Genomic DNA, 22,056 nt, shown 5'->3' on the forward strand with positions numbered 1-22,056 from the left:
AGGCCAGCCTGGGCTACAAAGTGAGTTCAAAGCCAGCTTGAACCATATAATGAAACCTAGCCTCAAAGAAGACCAAAGGAAAAAAAAAAAGATCAGTATTTATCCATGTTTATAAATACAGCACAAGCGGGACTTCCGGGAGAACGTGGCAGACAGATAGCAGCAGCTACGGAGGCTCTCTGAAAGACCCAGCTTAGAATTCAGGAATGGTGTGGAGTAAGGAATCATAAGCAAGAGGAGATATGCCCTGCTGACCCAAGAACGAACTGCGCTGAGAGAAACCAACTGGGAATGCAATCCTGGTGCTATAACAGGAATAAATAAAGCCTCAGCATGGAAGCTGGAGCCCATGCCATTGGAAGCCATGATTTGGGTTTCCCACCAGCACTGCTGTGTCTACATCGGCTCGGCAGGGAAAGAGACGCACGGAAGCTCTGAGAACGGAAATCTGTGAATGGAGATGAAAGCAGGACAGGCAGGGAGCTGTGCATTGACCTGCGGTGAGTGAGAGAAACTGGGACTCTTCCACGGTCTAGGACACTCGAACAGAGGACATTCTGGGACCAGGCAGACTTGCGGGAACAGACCGCTGCAGTGACTTCAGTCATGTATTCCTCTCTCAAGCAGGATTGGTGACAGTGCCTAGCCTACATGACACTGCTGGCTGAGACCCAGTAGGCTAGCACAACCCAGGTCCCAGAGCCTGGAGGTAGATTGACCTGGAGGAGCGGGCCCCACATAGGCTGCCTAGTCTGCAACTTCCTGGTGCACTGTGGTGGGCGGGAACACCTAGCCGGCGCAATTCAATCAGACTGTGGCCAACAAGGAAGGAGGCTGGGCCTCCTATATACGCTTGCATATATAAGGAACAAAGAATATGGGAAGAGGCAGCAACAAGAAAAGGTCCTTGGCCCCCAATCCTGAGAAAGAGGCAATAGCAGACACAGCACCAATAGATATAAAGTGCTATCTCCAGAGCCTCATAGACAACTTCAGGAATGAAGTTATTAATCACCTGAAGCTAGACATAAGCAGAATTGTTAGAGAAATGCTAAGCACCACCCAAGAAAAAACAGATGGTGGAATGGAAGAACAGAAAAAGAGGGGAGAATTGTTTGATGGAGAAAAATAGAGAAAGCATAGAATACGTGAAGCAGGTTCAAAGAGATTACCAGGAAACTAAAAAGTCTATCGAAAACTGGCATAACAGCTTGAAAGAAAATAAGGACAGATTATCTGAACTGGAGGGCAGATTTGTAATATGGGAGAATGAAATGAGAAAATTCTTAAAAATAACAAAGAAACAAACCAATAATACAAAGACTAGAAGACGATAAGAGGGTCTATAACTTAAGAATTAAGAACATAAAAGAAGTAGGGACACAAACAAATGAACTACAAAAGCTATTCACAGAAATAATCCAGGAGAATTTTCCTAATTTAGCAAAAGGTAAAGATACTCAGTTGTATGAAGCATACAGGACCCCAGCCACCTACAACCCAAACAGAGCTACACCCAAGCATGTAATAATTAAAATTCCAGAAATCCAATACAAGAACAGAATATTAAAAGCCGTAAGAGACGAGAAACAGATCACTTACAAGGGAACACCCATCAGAATTACAGCAAATTTCTTGGCACAAACCATCAAATCACGAAGAGCAGGGGGGGAAATAATTCAAGCTTTGAAAGATAATAATCTCCAGCCAAGAATGATATATCCTGCACAACTATCCCTGGAAATTGATGGAAAAACAAGGTGCTTCCAGGATAAAGAGGAACTAGGGGAATTTGCAACCACCAATTCAACTCTACAGAGAATACTGCAGGATATTCTAAAATAGAAAAATACGAAGAATCCAGAAATAGTGGCAGAGAGGCCACAATGAATGGAGCAGAAAAGAAAATGAAGACAAACTGACAACTAATGACAGAAAAAGAGCTCAACAGAAATGAGGCAGAGAAGATTGGATGATAGGAACAGCTATTTTGGAGAAAATGACATCTTAATAGGTAATACTGATTTAGTATCATCTTGTTTTGAAGTTTCATCAAGCTTTTGTTCTTCTGTCTCCATTGGTCTAAACAGGTTGTATCTTATTGGATTTTATTATATATGATAGTATAAGCAAAAACTTTTATAGACAAGGGATTATACAGAAACCATTGTTCATTTTCTGTTAGTTGATTCTAAATACCCTGTAATGCTGTCATTCTCTTAAATGGTTTTACATTGTTTTGATATATTTGATGCTACAGTATACGAAGTTATACTCAAAGATTTCAAGGAAAGAGACAATATGGTAACTACTTTTATTTCGGGATTATCTTGTGGTGAAACACTATTTTGCTTAAATGGCTATGTTTTGATCTGCGCTGTTTTGCTGTTTTGCCCTCTTTTATCTCAATCTCCATTTTATTGTTTACTTTTTTATTTTTAACCTTTTAATTAAGGGAATAATAAATTTAAAAAATAGCAGGATATATTATAGTAACCCACTTTGACTCTCCATTATCTTGATTTGAAACTCTGTATTGCTCTCACCATCTTGTTTTGACTGATGTCCCTCTATTTTGTTTTGCTTGATAGTACCAGGTTCGAAAGTTTAGGCAACAGCTGTGAAGATAGTGGGATTCATTATGACGCCCATTTTGGTTGACTATTATCTACTTTTGAAGACCTATAATGTCTCCAATGTTTTGGTTTTGTTGGTTTCATTCTTTACTCTTTTGTTCAATTTTATTATAACTGATGATACACAGGCAATTCTTTTTGAGATAGTGGGAGGCATTATGATAACCATTGTTGATCACCTTGTATTATGTTTTTACATTATCTATTATGTCCACCCTTTTGATTTGACTGACTCTGTTCTGTTATGTCACATTTGGTTCTACTCTCCTCCAAAAAAGTAATAAGAACTGTGGGAGCAACAAAACCCAAAATGTGTAATTGCCATTGTACAAAAGAGAGGAAAAGAAAGTGCTCTAAATGATACAACTGCATGTAAATTTAAGTGTGTAAGTGTTGGGAGCCGCGGCCGACACCGGTCGCCTTACTTGGCGGACGTAGGGCCTGTGGGTGGGAGCGGAGCCTGAGCTAGATTGCCCCTCCCATCGAGTGAGCCAAGTTGGCGCCTGCTCCCTGCCCCCTGATTGCGCTGGCGACTTAAACAACCCGCTCTGTAAGATAGTCTGCCTAGCAACAGCTGATGTTAGCCAGTCAGCCCGCATCGCGCGCTTTGAACTGATTGGCTACTGTTGCCCTATAAAAGTAAATGCCTCTCCCGCCACGAGGAAGAAGCACAGAGAGGGATAGAGAAAGTCCACCGGCGAGAAAGGGCTGGTGACAGAGAGGAGGCCTCGCGGGGCCCACGCGGAGACAAATAAAGGCAAGGTTGCACACCGCCAGACTTTGTCGTGTGTCTTTCCTGCCGGCCGGGAGCAACCCCGACATGTAAGATAGATAATGATATTACTGAGTTTTGTTGGATCATTGAACAGAACTGTTTACAGTCTTACTATTGGAATGTCGACTTTGTAAGCTTTAATTTTGTAACTTGAACAATTATTTCTAAGATGACAATATGTAATCCATTAACTAGTGATTTCCTACTGTTCATTTTTTTCTGTAAATCTGTATAACTTGTACCCTTTCTCTGCTTTTTTTCCTTTTTTTCCTTAAATAAAATTTAAAAATAAATAAATAAATAAATACAGCACAAGCATATTATTCAGAGATAAGGTGGTTAAAAATAAAATACACTGAGAGACAAAACTGGTTGTCCCTGAGAAGGGAATGAGAAGCAGGTATAGGAACACCAAATGGTTAGGATTAAAAAATGTTACAGAAAACAATAAAAGTTTTTTAAGTAACTAGTTCTTACCTTAGGAAGCTCAGGTATCTTCTCATCACTTGGCAAAGAATGACCACTAGCACAAGAAGCACAATCTGAGATTTCCACAGCACCGTCCTCATCTTCACATTCATTATATTCACTAGCATCTTCCCTGTCACTGTCGCCCTCCCAGTCGATAAACTGTAATTCATCTAAAAATATAATTTTTAACTTAATTTATATCCTTGTTATTTTTTAAAATCAATATTTTATTCTCAGTAGTTATCATTATCTATGTTGCTGGAAAATTTTTTAAAATCACAGCAAAAAGCATATTCCTTCTCATTATCTCTAGTTTCTCCCAGCTCACTCATATCTTAGTTCTAAATTAACTACTTTTATTGAAAAAGAAGTCAACAATTTGTTATTTCATGTTAAGGTAATTATACCAAAGCATCCTGTAATTTAAAATCAGCTTTGAAAACTGCTTAATAGATGAGAACAACATAGTTTTTATTTAATACAAGCTTTATTGGGAAATTATTCATATAGCATACTATTTTTCAAAAGAATACAATTTTTAATATTGAAATTGTGTTCTGAGACCTGTGAAGACAAACCAAGAGTTACACTGCAAAGTATTTCAACTTAAATGTTTGAAATAATAACATAAGCATTATTAGCTTATGTGTAAACTCAGAGTATCATTTCACCCAATGCCTACTAAAATGTCAGTGGTAGTTACCAAAATGGATACAAAGTGATCACAAGAATTTAACCACTTTCCTGAGAGGCTCTCGGTCCAAATCTAACCTAGACTGAGTAACTAATATGAACAGTTAGAGTTAAAAGTTACAAATTTATTTTGAAAGCATTAAGACTTTTAAATACTCCACGTATTTTTAAAATTTAGAGAAGGATGTTCTTTCCATAATAATATATACATATTTATCAACTGGAGGTGATTTTTGTCCTTAAGGGGACCTCTAGTAACATCTAGAAATATTCTGGGGTGTTAAAAGTAGAGTTGAGGGGCTGGGGATTTAGCTCAGTGGCATAAGCGCCTGCCTTGCAAGCAGGCAGTCATGAGTTCGATCCCTGGTACCGATAAAAAGGAAAAAGACAAAAAAAAAAAAAAAAAACTAGAGTTGAGGGTACTATCATGATCTAGCAGATAGAGGCCAGGAATGCTGCAAAACATCACATACAGGATCCAGAGGAAAGTTCTTCCCACAGTGAACAGCAAAAATGTCAAGGTTGAGAAATGCTGTTTTAAACTGTCTAAAACGTGATACCACATAAAATATCATCTGCATAGCAACTTGTTGATCAGTTATACTTCCACCACATTGTTGGCTGTCACAGTATTTACTAACAAATTTATACGAAGGCAGCATGGGTGGAGCACTATGTGGGAATTGCAAGAACTGGCTTTGGTACCAAAGAGATTGAAAACAGAATTCCAATCAATTCTAACAAATCTCAGCCTAAGTTGTTAACGGTAAAAATAATACCAGTATGACTCTCCATTAGAATTGTGAAAAATATTAACTGAGAAAATTTTTCTAAAAGGTGTAGCAATGAGGTTGGGACTCAGAAAATGCACAATCAATTACAAATACATAAAAGGAATGTCAGTATTTTTCAATATTGAACCCAGTATTTAAACAAAATTAGATTTCTTACAAAATTAGTAATTTACCTTCACTGGCCCCATCTTCTGGACCTAAAATATTCCTGTTACAAAATCTGTCTACTCTAAAGCCACGTCCGTTATCTTTTTGTGATTTAAAAAGTATTCTATCTTCATCTGACAGATCACTTCCACTGGAACTCCATGTTATATCTGTAAGCTCAGTGGTACTCTTATTGGTGATAGTGTCTGCTAGAGAAAAAGAAAAGACAAATTATCATCAGTGGATATGGTCATTTATCAGAATGAGATTTTACGTGTATTTGCCAAAGTCACAAAAATATATAACTCTAAAGATAGTGAAAACAATATCACATGTCCAATTTACTTATCTTCTGCGTATAACTGGCAACAATTCTCTAAATTAAAGCCAAATTACAGAAAGAAAAAGAAGTAGAACTAGTTAAGTTATAAAAGGAAAAAAATGACGTGGGCACAAAAGAGAACTAGAAAAAATAAGACTTGAGATAAAAATTATATAACTATTATTTCCTAGACTAGTTAATGAAACTGAAAGAAAAAAAGAACACTAAGCAAACCACAAAACCAATACATATGAATACCAGAAGCACTTTGTGTGCTTCTTTGGCCATGCTAAGAGCCCTGATATTTAAAAAATATTTAAGAACAAACTCTGTATGTAATGAAACATTTTATCAGAGACAAAGTAGATTCACATAAAGTTTTGACAAACAAAGAAGTATCACAATCTATAAAATTAATTCATGGAAAATTAAAGAATTCAATTGAAAATACTACCAATAATAAGAAACTGGAATAAAAATAACAATGTTCAAAACATACAGAAACACGAGGGCCAGGCATTTAGCTTAGCAGCATAAGCACCTGCCTGACAAGTGTGAGGTCATGAGTTCAATCACCAGTACCAAAAAAAATAATAATAATAAAAATAAAATTTAAAACAATAGCTAAGAAATGTAAAATACCTAGAAGAAACTAAAACATATAAGCCTAAGTGAAGAAACTCTTTTAAAGACCTCAAAAGACCGTAAAGAGAAGACTAAACAGAAAGACATATATTTAGTTGATGATCTAATGAAAACAAATGCTGTCAAAATAGAAAGGCATGGTTAAACCACACTTTCTTTCTGTAATAGTAATCTCTGGGCCAGGGATATAGCTCAGTGGCACAGTGCCTGCCTGGTAAACAAGTTCCTTCCCTCAAAAGGAGCCAATCTTGCCAATGCCTTCATTTTGGATATCAGGTCTCCAAAACTGAGACAGTAAGCTTTTATTAATTAAGCCACTCAATTTGTGTACTTTTTTTGTGGCAGTCCTTAGAAACAAACACATTTGGGATACAAAGATGAGCAAGAGAGAGCTCTCTGCTTAAGAAGCCAATGAACCAATAGGAAGAAAAGAAAACCAACAAATAATAAAACCCTAGTAATCCCTGTAGGGGGCAGAAGGTTTGACCCAATCAACAAAGATTTTTGACAAAATACAGGGTATTTCAGGAGCGGGGTACTAAACAAATACAAGATCCTTTTGTTCTTTCCCCTTTCATTTTGCTTGGTAAATACATTTTTCTTTTTTTTTTTTTTTTTTTTTGAAATCCTGCCTTTTAAAAGAAAATCATTATCTACAATTATCCCAGACTCTCTCCATCTTAAGTATTTATCTTTTTCCTCCTTGAGCCTCTGGCAAGATCCTTTGCCAACATTCATGTGTTACCTTCTCTTATCCCTTTCCATCTCCTTTATGAACTCCCCTTTTCAACTCTCTTTTACCAACACTTTACAGTTGAGGAATCAAAGACATGGAGACAAGCATTTGACCTTATGCATACTTGGCAAAAGTATATCCCCCAATTCTGCTCCCTACCTCTCATAAAAATAGTGCTTTACTTTAAATGTGGTATTAAATTTTTATCTTGGAATTTTTATCTATAGCCTATCTTAAATACTTTAGGAGCTACTGTTCTTTTTGTTTGTTTTGTTTTTTATTTGGAAGGCTTGTTTGTTTCTTTGAGACAAGTCTGGTTATATAGTTTAGGGTAGCCTTGAACTCATCAAGTGACCCAGGATGGCCCCCTCCTGCCTCAGCCTCCTGAGTACTGGGATTATAGGCATGTGATGCACCTGGCTCAAAAAAGCTACTGTTGGAGCCAGGAGTGGTGGCTCACACCTGTAATCCCAGCAGTAGGGAGGTTGAGGTAGGAGGATCATTCGAGTTGGAGACTAGCCTAGGCTACAAAGCAAGTTCAAGGCCAGCCTGAACTGCATAGAGAAAACCCTGTCTCAAAAAGACAAAAAAAAAAAAAAAAAAAAGAAAGAAAGAAAGAAAGAAAAGGAAAGGAAAGGAAAGGAAACAAAGAAATTGAAGAAGCTATTGTTCTAAATGTGAACGAGCTCTAGAAATATCATACCTCCTTTTTCTTATTAGTAGCCCTTTATTAAATAATTAACTTTTTCTGCAGATGCAAGGAAGTAATTATACATTGGTACAAGCTTTATTGAAAATAAATTGAACATTCTATAAAGTTGAAAGTATAGCAGTGTGTCAACTATGGATTGGCATGGAGAAAATATCCCAAAAGATTCTTTTGTAGTTAAATACCAGATAGTAATTTATTTAAAATGTTTCTTTCTCTCTCTCTCTCTCTCTCTCTCTCTCTCTCTCTCTCAAAGCTAAACATTATGCTTTCTAAATCTCTAGAAAAAGATGTAAGCCAGTTTGTCTAAGAAAAAGACAGTTTCCTCATGTACTAAAATCAAACTTTTTAAAATCAGAATTAAACTGATCTTTCAATATCACAGTATTTGGCACTTCTAAGAAGAAAAGTAGACTCTGTGGTTCCATCGGAAGATTATCACAGTACAAAAAGATGTATGCCAGCTTCTTCTACAAAGCAGTGTTTTATGAATTTTCAAAAAACATTTTGGGGTATTTTATTCATTTGCACAGAAAAGAACCCTGTTAAGTGTTAACGAAATAATATGGCTTAGAATATGGCTTAGAATGTTTAGTTTCTCGATCACAAAAAGTTATTCTGCTCCACAGAAGAACTTTGGGCAGGCTCTCCCATACTATAGTTCTTTTGGCTGACAGAGATGACAGCAACTGCTGCTATTAATTAAACACCTACTAATTGTAAGATTTGGACCACTTTAATTTAATTTGATTTGATTCATAATAACCAGTGAAGCACAAGAATTATTCCAATTCAGATGCAGAAACTGCTGTTGTGGTTAGTCTGTTTTCCCAAGATTATAGTCAGGACACAGTGAGATCTATTAGTCCCAACTACCACAGGGTATTTGACTGACAGGGCACAATTTTTTCTACTACTATCCAAATTTCATTGGCAGCAACATACCAGCGTAAAAAAAGTTCCCTAAATTCACTAAACTAGTGGAGGTTACTCTATGTAAAGGTTCTAGCCAAAGATACAAGTCCTGGAAAAAGTTATTTCTTCACAAAGAAAGGCAAAATTTACTTGTCAAAAATCCTTAGCACCGGTCTCTTCCAGAGAACTCAATCTGGAGAATTCAACTACTCAAAATGCATAACAACTATCACCACACTAAGGTTGCAGAGCTCTGAAAGAGCAGGGCTCTCTGAACGTCTTGTAGAAGATAAATTCACTCCTTAGTATTTAGACAGTTTCCTAGTATTTGCAGCTAAAAAGCTTCCCTAACAAACTTACCAGGTAAGAATTTCACAGCCTAAAGTAATGCAATTCCTAAAGCATAGCTCATAAGTTTATTTTCCAAATGCATTTTTTTTTAGTGCTAATGGTCAAACCGAGGTCCTTTTTTGTTAAACCCTGGAGTTATGAGCCTGAACCTTCTGGGTTCTATGATAAAAGTGAATCCATTAAGGACACACAAAAAAATGTTAATCATTACCTGTAGGGGACAGGAAGAATGGAGAATGGAGAGATGAAAGAAAGCATTCTCAAAAATATTTCTACATCGTTTTGATAATGTCACTACGTTACATTATGTTAATAATGAATAAAGTCTCCTCAAACTATGTAAGTAACTAAAAAAGCTAATAAAATACACACATGCATGCACATACATGCATACAGAAGGATCAATTAGCCTTATATTACTGTGTCAAGAAATCAAGTAATACTTACCTTTTTTCGATCTTGGAGAAAATTCAAGGTGCCTTCCTACGGTTGCTGCCTTTTCATTTGTTAATGACTGCAGGGAAAATAATAATGACTTACCAACAATATTTTATAAAACATTTAGTATTAAACTGTATTCTCCTTAACATATTCTTGGTTCCCTTTATTTTTTATTTTTTTCTTTTCTTTTCTTGAGACAGGGTCTAACTATGTAGATCAGGCTGGCTTTAAGTTCACCATGTAGCCCAGGCTGACCTTGAACTCACAGTGATCCTCCTGCCTCCTGAATGCTGGAATTATTGGCATGCAGTACCATATCCAGCTCCTTTACTTATATTCACCAATATAAGTGTTCCCCAAATACATACTCCTCATATACTTGTAAATTTATTTTTACATTTTTCCAGGTTCTGAACAGAAAGCCAACGGATCAAAATATTCAATGTTAATAACTGTTCATATATATGACTGAGCACTGTTGAGGTCCTCATTACTATCTGTACCCACATTCAGTAGAGTTTAAGACAGCATTCTTCTATATTGTAAGTTATTACACTTACAAACATTAATTAGAATTTCACTGCCAAAAGATTCTAAATATATAAACATTTCATAAATATATTGCTTTATAGTATGCTCAATGGTTTCACTTCCTGAGAACATTCTCAGTATATATCCTTCATGTAGAAGTAGAGAGGTTCTTCTACAATGGCATAAAGAAGTGAATACTAACTTGCCACATTTATCAAAAGAATTCAAGAAATGAAAAAAATTATATGAATTAAAATGTTCTGAAAGACAATAAGAAACAGAATTCCAAAGAAATGTAATTACAATGACCTCAGGAATTTTCTATGTGCATTCAGGGAAAACAATTTTATAGCTCCTTTACCTGACTACCAGAAGTGCCCTGAAATCCTTCTCCACACTTGAGCCAAGCTTCAGAGAGGGAGGCAGCTGCTCCCACTGTCCTGAGATCTGTTCTTTGCAGTTGTCTCTTTTCTAGAAAGGATGAGAACCCTGTATCCCAATTCCTTTTCCTCTGTGAAGTTTTTAAAGGAAAAAAAAAATTATATTAAACATACAATTAAGATGACAACAATCAAGAAATTCTACAATGGCAGCAGTAAGGGCATAGTTTTTAAAAGTCTGAATCTTTAGCCAGGCATGGTGGCTCACACCTGTAATCCCAGCTCTCGGTAGGCTGAGTCAGGAGGACTGTTAAGAGTTCAAGACCAGCCTAGGCTACAAAGTGAGCTCAAGGCCAACCTGAACTGCATAGTGAGACCCTGTCTCAAAAAGACAAAAAAAAAGTCTGAATCTTTACATAAAGATAGAACAACTAGATATCAATACCAAAAAATACAAAAAAACACAAGAAGCATCTACATAACAAGTAAATGAGTGACCATGTTTTTGGAAACCATAAGAAAATACAACGTAGAAAAAGCTATCCTGAATCTTATCTCTTAAATTTTCAGAGAAACTATGACATAAAAATAATAGAAAACTATCAAAAACAAATCTCACGGATACTGTATTATTGGGAGAAAAAAAATAATAACATTCCAAAACACAAAGCATAACAGAGACATGAAACAATATATCAGGTAGCCTACTACTTGAAAACAAAACGTTCAGAATTATAACTTAAAAATGAAGTGACAACATTTAAAACAGAAGGAGACTAAAATTTACACTCATTTCAGGAAAAAGGGCTAAGCCAGAAGAAATCACAGAACAGTTATCACACAAAATATTTTAAGAGAAAGCGGAAGATGAAAAGGAGGAAATTTTAGTTGTGGGTAGTCTCTCAAAAGTTCAGTGTTAGGATGCGAGCAGTGATTGAAACTTCAACAGACAAAACCTAATGAGGAACCATGAGAGGTGCTGTCCTTGGAAGGGGAAACATGTTCCTGCCACTTTGATCCATCAGTTCATACATGACCACCCCATACTATCCAATGGGACAGTCCTACTGTGCATGTACCACTGGTGGTTCAGTCCCAAGGCAGTAAGACATACAAATTATGGCCACATCATGAACATGTTACCCTAGTTAGTCCCAGGAGAGTGAGTTGTCTTTTATAAAAGAGTAAGATTGGTCTCTTCCTGCTATCTGTCTTCCTATCTCACCACACCACCTCTCTATCTTCCAAGTGTTCTCACACACATTCCTGACATCCTCCCCAAGTTCACTGCAGAATCAAGCCCGTATCAGTACCATCTTCCTGGACCTTCATAACTATGAAATAAACCTCTTTTAATTACATATTATTCAACTTCAAATATTTTGTCACAGTAATGGAAAAGACACTATCATACATCCAATGACGAAAAAAGACTAAAAGAAATGAGAGTAACAGGAATCCTTGAAGGTGAAAAAAAAAATCAAAGCAGTGAGACAAAACAAATACTAAAACTCTTCCTGTAAAGCAAGCTCCACCATGCAGATTGGAAAGGGCCTCAACAAGAGAAACTCCACCTTCCAATGAAGCAGGATCCACTATACAAAATGGTAAGAGCCTCAACCGAAAGAGAAATCAAGCCTTCCGATGAAGCAGGCTCTGCCATGCTGATGGATAAGAGACTCAGCCAGAAAAGAAACCATGCCTTTCCATGAAACAGAACCAGCCAGTGTTTGGGCTGAAAAACCAGAAAAGCATCCTCCTGCAACCCATCTCCCCTCCCCACACTTGACCCACACTGATTTGGAGGACTGGGGTGAGTCCATAGCAACTGAAGGGAAGGGGACACCTTGATACTTGTATTGTTTGGCTGACTCTGGAGGCCTGGGGCTGGTGGTCTGGGGGTCAACCTTGTGAATGGTAGTGTACATTGTGTCAACTGTGGGGTACCTTCATGTCTTGTTTTGAAATCCAATGCTTTGTACCATTTTACTGTTTTGTTTTATCCCCCCGCCCCGCCAGCAACCATTTTGAAGATAATGTGCAGCATTGTTCTGTTTTGTCCCAATTTTGTCTTATTCCATGTTATGTTTTGATTGGTTTTATTGTGCTTTAATTTTTATATGACTGATGGTATAAAATACATTATGATGGTCATTGTTGATTTCCTATTATCCTCTTCTGTACCACTTTCATTGCTTTGTTCTGATTGGCAGTATTCTGTTTTGTTTTGTTGGGTTCTATTCTCTTTAAAATAAAATAAAATAATTTTTAAAAATAAAACAAACACTAAAACCTACAGTTGCAGAAAATAATCCTTTGCTCACATACTGTTTTCTGCCAGACTGCTGCCTTTTCAACTCTTCAATCCTATTCCAATGGGTCCCTCTAGATATCTTCTGTATTATTACTACCCTCTGACCTTTGAATCATTTATTTGGAAATTAATCATGTGCACTTTCATTAGTATACAATATTATTTTCATGTTTCCTGACCAAGACGTCATTTATAACTTACATTCTACAACTGACAAGTTCTTAAGGTTCTAGTTTATAGCATTTACTAGCTTATCGACTATTTTCTAAATAAGTTTCTATATGTGCTGAATAAATCTGTAGGCAACTTCAGTCACTGCTCCAAAATGCGGGCCCAATCTACACTACCTCAGATTATCTTTTGTCTTCCAGGAAAAGTTTCAGGGAAGACAATACCATTTCAATGTTTAAAAATGTTCAATTATAAAGGCCCAGAATGATCAGTTTAAATTCATTTCTTCATTTGCCTTCAGAGAATATAAAAGGGACAGATAGTTATATTTTGTATCATCTTTGTATAATTTTAAATTGAAGCTTACCATTATCCAAAGTAGTAACAGATGCTCCACTCTACAAGTAAAACAATGACCTAGTTTTGGTATTGACAAGCAGCTAAGCAATGTTTAAACAATCCTAAGTAATTCAAAATAGTTTTTTTGTTTTATTTGTTTTTTGCCATTGTGGAGACCTAATTTTGGTATCTATGTACACCTAACCAATGTTTAAATAACCCAGCTAATTCACTATATTTTTAGTTTTTGTTGTTTGTTTTCCTGTGTATGAAAGATCCAACTTGGAGCCTTATACATGCTAGGCAAGAGCTCTACCCCTGGAACTACACAACCTAATTTTGTATAGTTAAATGAAAAAAATTTTGATGCTGGAATCCTAATATCAGGCAATTTAGCCCTCTTTGGTTTCATTTTTCTCAACAACCCACAATTTATTATTTCTTAATGTAACAGTGTTGGGTATATTTCTTTCAAAACTTAAAAGAGAAAAGCAGCAGAATTATTTTCTACTAGGCCTGTATTACCATTAGTTCAAAACATTTCTTTCAAGTGAAAATTATGCTAAAAACCAACTTCCCACACCAGCCTTCCTTACAAATACTCCCAACCCCAGGAGTACCAGCAACAAAATATAATAACTATTTGTCCCTTTTATATTCTCTGAGGGCAAATTAAGAATGCATTTAAACTGATCATTCTGGGCCTTTATAATTGAACATTTTTAAACATTGGCATATGCTCAAACTCTTCTTGATCTAAATCATGAGAAAAAAGACCAAAATGAATGACAATTGCTAATGTATCACAGCCTGGGTCTGGTTTTGCTTTATTAATCATTCCCCACTCAAGGGTAAATAATAAATTCTCCTTAGTTCTTTCCTTCTGCCCTGGGTTCAACCCCCAACCAGAAAGAGGAGAAGGAGGAGTACCAGCAGCAGCAGCAACAGAGGCACAGCAATCCACTAACCTGCCACTGATTAGTCCAACCAGGCAGCTCGTTAACAAGTTCACTCTATGTAGTCAAGCATATCCTTCATTCCTTCCCCTAACCAAATCTTTACCCTTTTGGCTCAATACTAGCTTTACTATTCTTCCTAAGAAGAAAGTCTGAATCAAATACAGTAGTCCTTAAATTAAAAACAATTAGTTTTTTAAAAATACTAAGCTAGTCTTTTTCTTTTTTTTTCCTTTTTTTGAGATAGGGTTTTGCTATGCAGGGCAGGCTGGCCTTGGGCTCACTTTCTAACTCAGGCTGGTCTCAAACTTGCAACAATCCTCCTGCCTCAGGCTCCCAATTAAGCTAGTCTTTCAACTAAATCTCTTTGTTAATTGCAAACCATCTCAGACATAATTCTGTTACTGCATACTACTACACTGAAACCATCTACAATGGAAATGAGCATGAATGAGTTAACTATAGTTCACTTAAGACTCTAAGTGTCAGACAATGTGGCAAATGAGTCATATATTACCTCATCTAGATCCTAGATGATACTTTAGGCTAAAATGAGTGGTATTAATCCTATTTTACAGATACAGAAATTTGAAGAGATGACATGATGTCACATATCTCTGACAGAACAGGACTGATCTAAAGCTAAAGGCCATATTCACAATACAGCCACATCTTCATACAGGTAAGAAAAAGACCTCTTTTCTCAGGCCACTTTACTTCTTTCTATTGGAAAACTGCCAAAATATACTCAATTTTTTAGGAAAGACATTTTATTGCCATCTTTTGGAAAAGTATTATAATAAATACACAAGTACACTAGATCATCAATATGAATAGGGCTCTTGAAGGCCTTGAAGTTCTCAACCTGCACAAATAAATATACCTAGTCCAGTGGTTAAAAGCAAATAACAACAAATGGACCTGTAATAGCTCAGGCACAGAAAACACAAATACAAAATTCAAACAATACAAAAATAACTCATAAGCTCTGTCCACAAAATAAATAAATAAACAATACAATTAGTGGATAAGCTAAAATTAAAACAAAAAAGCTACAGACTACAATGGGTATAGTAGCACATCCTCTGAATGCCAGCACGTAGAAGGGAGTAAGAGAGTCACAGGTTCAAAGCCAGCCTAGCCTACAGAGCAAGTTCAAGGCCAGCCTAAAGTACACATTAAGATCTTGTCTCAAAAAACCAAAACCAAAAAGGACAATAAAACTAAACTCATGCATACACAATAGTTTAGAGAAATAGGAGTAATAATCGTAGCTTGTATGAATATATACAAGTATTAAAGGATGGAAAACTTAATTCTAAAAATCATTTTCTAATTTCTTTTCCAGCCAAGCCTCAAAATAACTAAGTCAAAGAGGAAAAGAATCACATTCTCAGTAGAAAATGAGGAAACTCTGGAATCTGGTCAAAAACACAAAAACCAAAGGACAGCTGGTAAAGAAAGAAGTTGCCACTCACCATTAGAAGGATGTTATAACTTGAAATTACCTGTCTATCGTTCCTTGACCTTTAGCTTGGCAGCAGTCATGAAAAATAGCACCTCATGCTTCCAGTAGATTTGACACTGCTGAGTAGAACACTGACCTTAATTCTCAAATATTGTGGTTGTCTATTTGGACATGTTTTGCAGTTCCCTAAAGAACCAGAACAAGGGTTTGCCTTTCCTTCACACAACCTGGATTATTCCCAGGAATGGAGCAGCTTACCAGGCAGTATTTGTCACAAAGGAATAAAAGTATGGGGCCCATCAGCCTAGAGCAAGTCAGGACAAGATATACAGAATAAAATGCCTAGAAAGGAACAGGCTGGTGAAGGAGATAAGTCAAACATTTTTATTTAAAGGAAGGCCATAGGTATGTCTGGTATACTCAGAAAAAGCTTAAGAACATCCCAAACTTTCACCTCTGGTTGACATTCAGGAAATAAATGTTAAGGCAGAAAGAGAATTCAAATGTTATGCATATGAATCAACTTTCCACAATGAATGTAATCACTATGCACCACAAACATGTACTAATAAAAAATCTTTTAAATTTAAAAAAAAAGGGTTAAGGTAGAAATGTAAACACCCTGGGTAACCGCTGAAGAAGTGTCCCAACACTGGGCCAGTCTGCAAATGAGAATTTTCTTTTCTTTTTTTCCCGTTTCTTTTCTTCCTCTCAACTGGGTTAACGATTAAGTCCCTAACTTTACAATGTTTATATTGGAAGGGAATAACAGTATAGACATAAATAAATCTAATACCAGACATGAAATTGCAAGTGATAGAAATAAATTCCACAGGGGTATAGAAGAATGCTCATAACTGGGATACTTAGCAAGAAGGTGGGACATGAGGTAGGCCTTGATGAATGACAAAGATTTGAACAAGCAGAAATGAGAAAAATTGCATTTTTCCAAAGAACATAGCAAACTCCATGCAGCAAGAAAGTATAGGGGCTGGGGATTTAGCTCAGCAGCATAAGCACCTGCCTTGCAAGCAGGCGGTCGTGAGTTCGATCCCCGGTACGGATAAAAAGAAAAAAACAACAAAAAGAAAGTATGGTAAAAACAATAGTCCAATTTATCTAAAAGATAATGAAGTTAGCTATAAAGTTAAGAAATAAGGCAACAATCATAGTGTGAAAACTATAAAAATACTGGAACATGAACAAAAGCAAACTTTGAAGTAGACCACCTGAGTATAAATAGTAGCCTTTTCATTCAATTGCTAGATGACTCTGGGCAATAGTTAACCTCTCTGCTGAGCCTCAGTTCCATTATCTATCAGACTAACAGAATTGCTAGAAGAATTAAAATACATGTAAGGCATCAGCACAGGGTAAGTCTAAAGTAACTTATTATGTAGTTAAGTAAGACAATTTTTAAGCAGAGTAATAACCATGTAACAAAAGAATACCTAAGGAAAAGTCACCTCCTAAGATGTAATGGGAGCATGTTAGTTGGTATCATCCATACACACAGTACCTTAAGCCTGACCTAAGGTGACAAAATGAAAAAGAAATTCTGACAGCAAAACTATTAGGATAGCCAGGCTTTGAGATTGCCATGAGTCCTTCCTCTTGTCATTCACATTTTTTAACAGTGACCTACTATGCTATACCAGAGTGGTAATCTGCTGTATGATGTTGTCTTTTTTTTTTTTTTTTGGTACTGAAGTACCAAACTCATGGTACCAAACTCAAGGTATCGAACTCATGAACTTGTACTTGCCAGGCAGGCGCTTATGCCACTGAGCTAAATCCCCAGCCCCATGCTGTGTCATTTCTGAGATTAGGTTACAAAAGACAGATGGGCCTATCTTGGTTACTCCCTATACTGGTCATAGAAAAGCCAGCTACCATGCTGTGAGTTGCCTTCTGGAAATCTCAAAGAACTGAGACCTGCCAACAATCATGTGAGTGGGCTTGACAGTAATCTTCCAGCTTCAATGACCCTTTATTTGACTGCCATCTTGTGGGTGATACTGACCTACAACTACAGGAGTCACGCTCAGATTCCTTACTCTCATTAATAGTAAACATTTGTTATAAACTACTTTTTTTTATCGTTTTCCTTGCAATATAAGCTACTTTTGAGGCAACCTGTTACACAGCATACAATGACGAATGTTACTGTTGAAAAAAATGATAGAATGAAGAGGGCAGAAATAAATATCACATCAAAAACCGAAGATTCCAATCAGGTGGGGAGGGATATGCCAGTAATTCCAGCATTCAGGAAGCTCAGACAGGAGAACTGCTGCAAGTTCAAGGTCAGCTTACATTATATAGTGAGATCCTGTCGCAAAAAAACAAAAACAAATCAGCCACAAAGATTTATCAATCAGGAGGATTTATAAATCTCAAGGCTTGATGGATTAAGGATGAAAAAATGATTTCATGACACACTGAGTTTAAAACGTCACCGAAAAGGTCAAATGAAGATGTTAAAGTCATCTCTACAGACAGTAAGTTAATACTGATGTATAAATTTGTTCAGAGCAAACGTGTAAAGAGAGAAAAGGCACAAGGTCAAAAATTAGAACATGGGGGCTGGGGATTTAGCTCAGCTGCATAAGTGCCTGCCTTGCAAGCAGGCAGTCATGAGTTCGATCCCTGGTACCGATAAAAAAGGAAAAAGACAAAAAAAAAAAAAAAATTAGAACATGGCAGAAGCCAGTAAAGAGAAGTAAATCACCAGTTGTGGGAAACAAAATCAGGACACCAACATTGACGCTCTAAAAGTAAAAGCAGGTGGCAAACGTGTCAAATGCCTCAGTGGACAAGAAAATAGCTTTTGGTTTACAATGTTTATATACTTCTTTTTTTCCCCCACATTTTAGTATTTTTGAAACTAGAATGTCTGTGTTTTCTTTTAATCTCCTAAAATCAGTCATAAAATTGAGTGTGGTCTGGTATTCAATGGTATGTAAGAAACAAGGAAGCATAATGCTAAGGAAGTTGAGCCAATACATGTGGACTATTTTTTTTTTAGTAGATTTTTGAGTAAAAGTCGAGAAAGGAGGTGCTGTTTAAAACATGGATAATACTGAGACAAACGTATTTGTACGCAATAAGAAAGGACCCACACCAAAACTAGCACAACTGATGAAACAAAAGGATGCAATCACTTAAAATGTCACTGTCCGTGCAATAGCTCCCACACACCTACCCCGTGCCTACAAACTGCAGAGGGCGCTGGATATAGACAGGAACACAGCACCAAACCTCTCCCTCTCCCACATCATGTCAGGAAAAGAACGATTCCGAGAAAATTTGAGGGAAAATGTAGCAACAGCGATATTTGGGAAAGAGTGGCAGACATCCCAAAGTCCACAGCTATCACGATGCGTTATACGACCAAGTAAAAAAGGAGATAAAACACCAGCGCGGGTAAATACAGCTCACACTCGTCCAAGAGTCAACTCCCAGAAGCCCACTTCCACCCTCGTGTTTCTCAGGGCAGGAACTCTGCGCACCACTGGACAGGAAACCGACCGGCAGCGGCCTTCGCCTTAGTCCTGGGGCCGTGCCGCCAGCCACAGCGCCCAACTCCCCCCTACGAGCCCGGGGAGCCGGGCGGTCGCCTGCCCTGCCCCCTCAGGCCCACCCGACGAAGACCCAACCGGACGAGACGCGCCGGCTTGCGGGTCCCTGGAGTCGCGGAAAACCGCATGGCTTCAACTCCAGCGCCACTGGTTACCTTTAGCCCGCAAGCGCGGCCGCCGCGGGGCATCTCCGCCCGCGCCGCCTCCTCTTCTCGCCCGCGCCGCCTCCTCTTCTCGCCCGCGCCGCCTCCTCTTCTCGCCCGCACCGCCTCCTCTTCTCGCCCGCGCCGCCTCCTCTTCTCGCCCGCACCGCCTCCCCTCTCGCGCACCGCCCCCTTCCCGCCCCCCGCGCGCACCGCCGGAACAATTTTGGTTTACAGCATCGTGCGCTGTGATTGGCTGGCGTTGAAGCATGGAGCGGGACTTACCTACGCTCCGCTTCCGCTGTAGTGTGAGGCTTCCTGGAGCTGATTACTATGCTCCCGAAACTCTGGCTTTTTTTTTTTTTTTTTTTTCCCACTCTAGTGGTTAATGTACTGGGGTGCAAATGAATCCAAAATTTAAATGTGAAAAAAACGAAATAAACCATGAGCAAATTTTATAATCTTAAGGGAGGCATGAAAAAGAAAGTCTGCAACTATGACTCAAAATTCACAAGTCATAATAGAAAAGATTGAAAAACTAAACTATATAGAATCCCTTAATTTATGCATGGAAAAAGTCACAATAGATAAAGAAGCAAAATAGGAAAAATAGCTTGTATTCATAATTATATTGGGCTAACAGCCCCTAAAGTACAAATTTCTCTTGGAAGTTGGGGGCAAATGACCAAAAACCTAATGCAAAATGAGGAAAGCACAAAGACAGTTCATTGAAAAAGAAATACAAATTGCTTTACGTATGAATATGTGCTACCTTATTCATAATGAGAGAAATGCAAATTAAAACCGCATAGATGAACTGGGCATGGTGATGAATGCCTGTAATCCGTGCACTCAGGAGGCTGAGGCAGGAGGAGCACCATGAATTCAAGGCCAGCCTGAACCATATGGTGAGACTTAGTCTCAAAAAACAAACATCCCAAAAATCAAAAACAAAAACTGCACAGGTATTTTAATGGCTAAAGCCAAATACATGATAACACATTCAGGTAAGTGTATTGGTATGTATTTTCTTACAGTGCTAATGGACCTACAAAATCATGTAAACTCTGTCAAGAAGAATTTGGCAATATTTTTCAAAATTAGATGTATACCTAACTTTTACATTTAGCAATCCCAGTTGTGGGAATTAATCGTGTACATACACATATCTGCAAACATAGTATCTTTGTCCATTTTGTGCTCCTATAAACAGAATACCTGTTCTAAAGTATAGAAATTTATTTTCTCATGAGCTATGAAGGCTCCTTTGGTGGGGGGTTGGGGCTTCCTGGGCATCCTCAAATGACAAAAGGCAGAAGAATAAGAGAGTACACTAGCCAAACACTGTGCAAAGACTTTTTATGAAAGCCTTAAGTTCATCAACAAGGAAGAAGCCCTTGTGGCCTTATCACCTCTTACAGGGTTGACTCTTAGAACTAGAACTTGGTTTAGAAAGGACACATTCGAGCTATAGCACAAAGGAATTGGTGTGTTTAGAAGAATGTTTACTGCAGTATTCTCTGCAATAAAAAAAGACAAAAAACAGCCAAGATATTCATTTACATGAAGGTGACTGTTGAGTTCTACTACACTGGAGGAGAAAAAAGTAATGGACAAAACAGTAATCTTAGTGTGCTGCTTTTCTAGTGGAAGAAAAACAGAAAGACTATGTTTGCTTGTGCATGTATGACAAAATGCTAGATGGGAACCCAGAGAGCTCTGCAGACCCTTTTACCCTTCCTGTTTCTTCCCTGCTTTCTTGTGAAATGCACATGGTAGCATATCAAGTTAGTAATCCAATAACAATTATGGGCCATGTGACAGAAGAGGTGGAGGAGAGAAACAGGAAGGGGGAGGAAAGGAGGAGGAGAAAGAAAAAAAGGAAGAGGAGAAAAAAGGAAGAAGAGGGAGGGAAGGAATTGATGGAGCAGAAAGACAGATGGACTTTTCCTGCCATCCGGTGAAAAGTCTACAGTCAGCATAGACTGCCTAAATAAAGGATTCTCTTTAACTGAAAAAGGAAGACCGTTTTGTTTTCTGCAGTAATATTATGTTGAACTTTCTACTCTGTGCATGGAAATGTCACCTTTGTTAAGTGCTGGTTTTTCCACTGTATGACCTTGGCCAAACATGTTACTTTTCTGGGACACATCCCTGTCTGCATCCCAACCAGCAGGATACACTTTATTGCTGCTAGGGTTATTTCCAAAAGACAAAAAATATTTCCAAAAAATGAGAAATATAAAATAAAAAGCGGCCTTTATTCTGAGAACACAGAGAGAGATGACCGATGACCGGCACTCCCACCTCTGGCAGCCCGATCTCTCCGGCGGACACGTGGCGTGGGGGCATGTAAATAGCCTCGGTTTGGGGTGGAACCTAAGGCGGGCATTAGGGATACACAGGTAGCCCATTGGTCCTAAGTTTGGTGCCATATGTAAATTTCCAGGGGCGGGAAGATGGCGTCACAGGTAACTTCCTAGGGGCAAGGGAGATTGGGACTTCCGGTTAAGGCTTTCCTGGCTACAGTGTTCTATC

The 22,056-nt window shown here is 37.8% G+C and overlaps 1 protein-coding gene across 8 annotated transcripts in view; it reads right to left on the reverse strand.

Moving 5' to 3' along the window:
* The window catches only part of Spidr (scaffold protein involved in DNA repair), a 398,515-nt gene extending 378,829 nt beyond the window's left edge, over positions 1–19,686 (reverse strand). For 6 of the 8 annotated variants that reach the window (XM_063258540.1, XM_063258539.1, XM_063258537.1 and 3 more), the window contains exons 1-5: positions 19,531–19,686; positions 10,528–10,677; positions 9,642–9,708; positions 5,543–5,725; positions 3,889–4,052 (exon numbers count right to left, since the gene is read on the reverse strand). In XM_063258540.1, the coding sequence (XP_063114610.1) occupies positions 3,889–4,052; positions 5,543–5,725; positions 9,642–9,708; positions 10,528–10,677; positions 19,531–19,563 (597 nt within the window). In that variant the 5' untranslated portion in view covers positions 19,564–19,686. Of the gene's footprint in view, positions 1–3,888; positions 4,053–5,542; positions 5,726–9,641; positions 9,709–10,527; positions 10,678–19,530 lie in introns of those variants that run through there. The other 2 variants (XM_063258538.1, XM_063258544.1) reach the window with 2 other exon arrangements.
* Between the last annotated feature and the right edge of the window lie 2,370 nt (positions 19,687–22,056).

The sequence above is a fragment of the Cavia porcellus genome, unplaced genomic scaffold, assembly GCF_034190915.1.
Source record: "Cavia porcellus strain 051 isolate PalLab524CR breed Dunkin Hartley unplaced genomic scaffold, mCavPor4.1 scaffold_11, whole genome shotgun sequence".
In the NCBI taxonomy this organism is placed as follows: domain Eukaryota; kingdom Metazoa; phylum Chordata; class Mammalia; order Rodentia; family Caviidae; genus Cavia; species Cavia porcellus.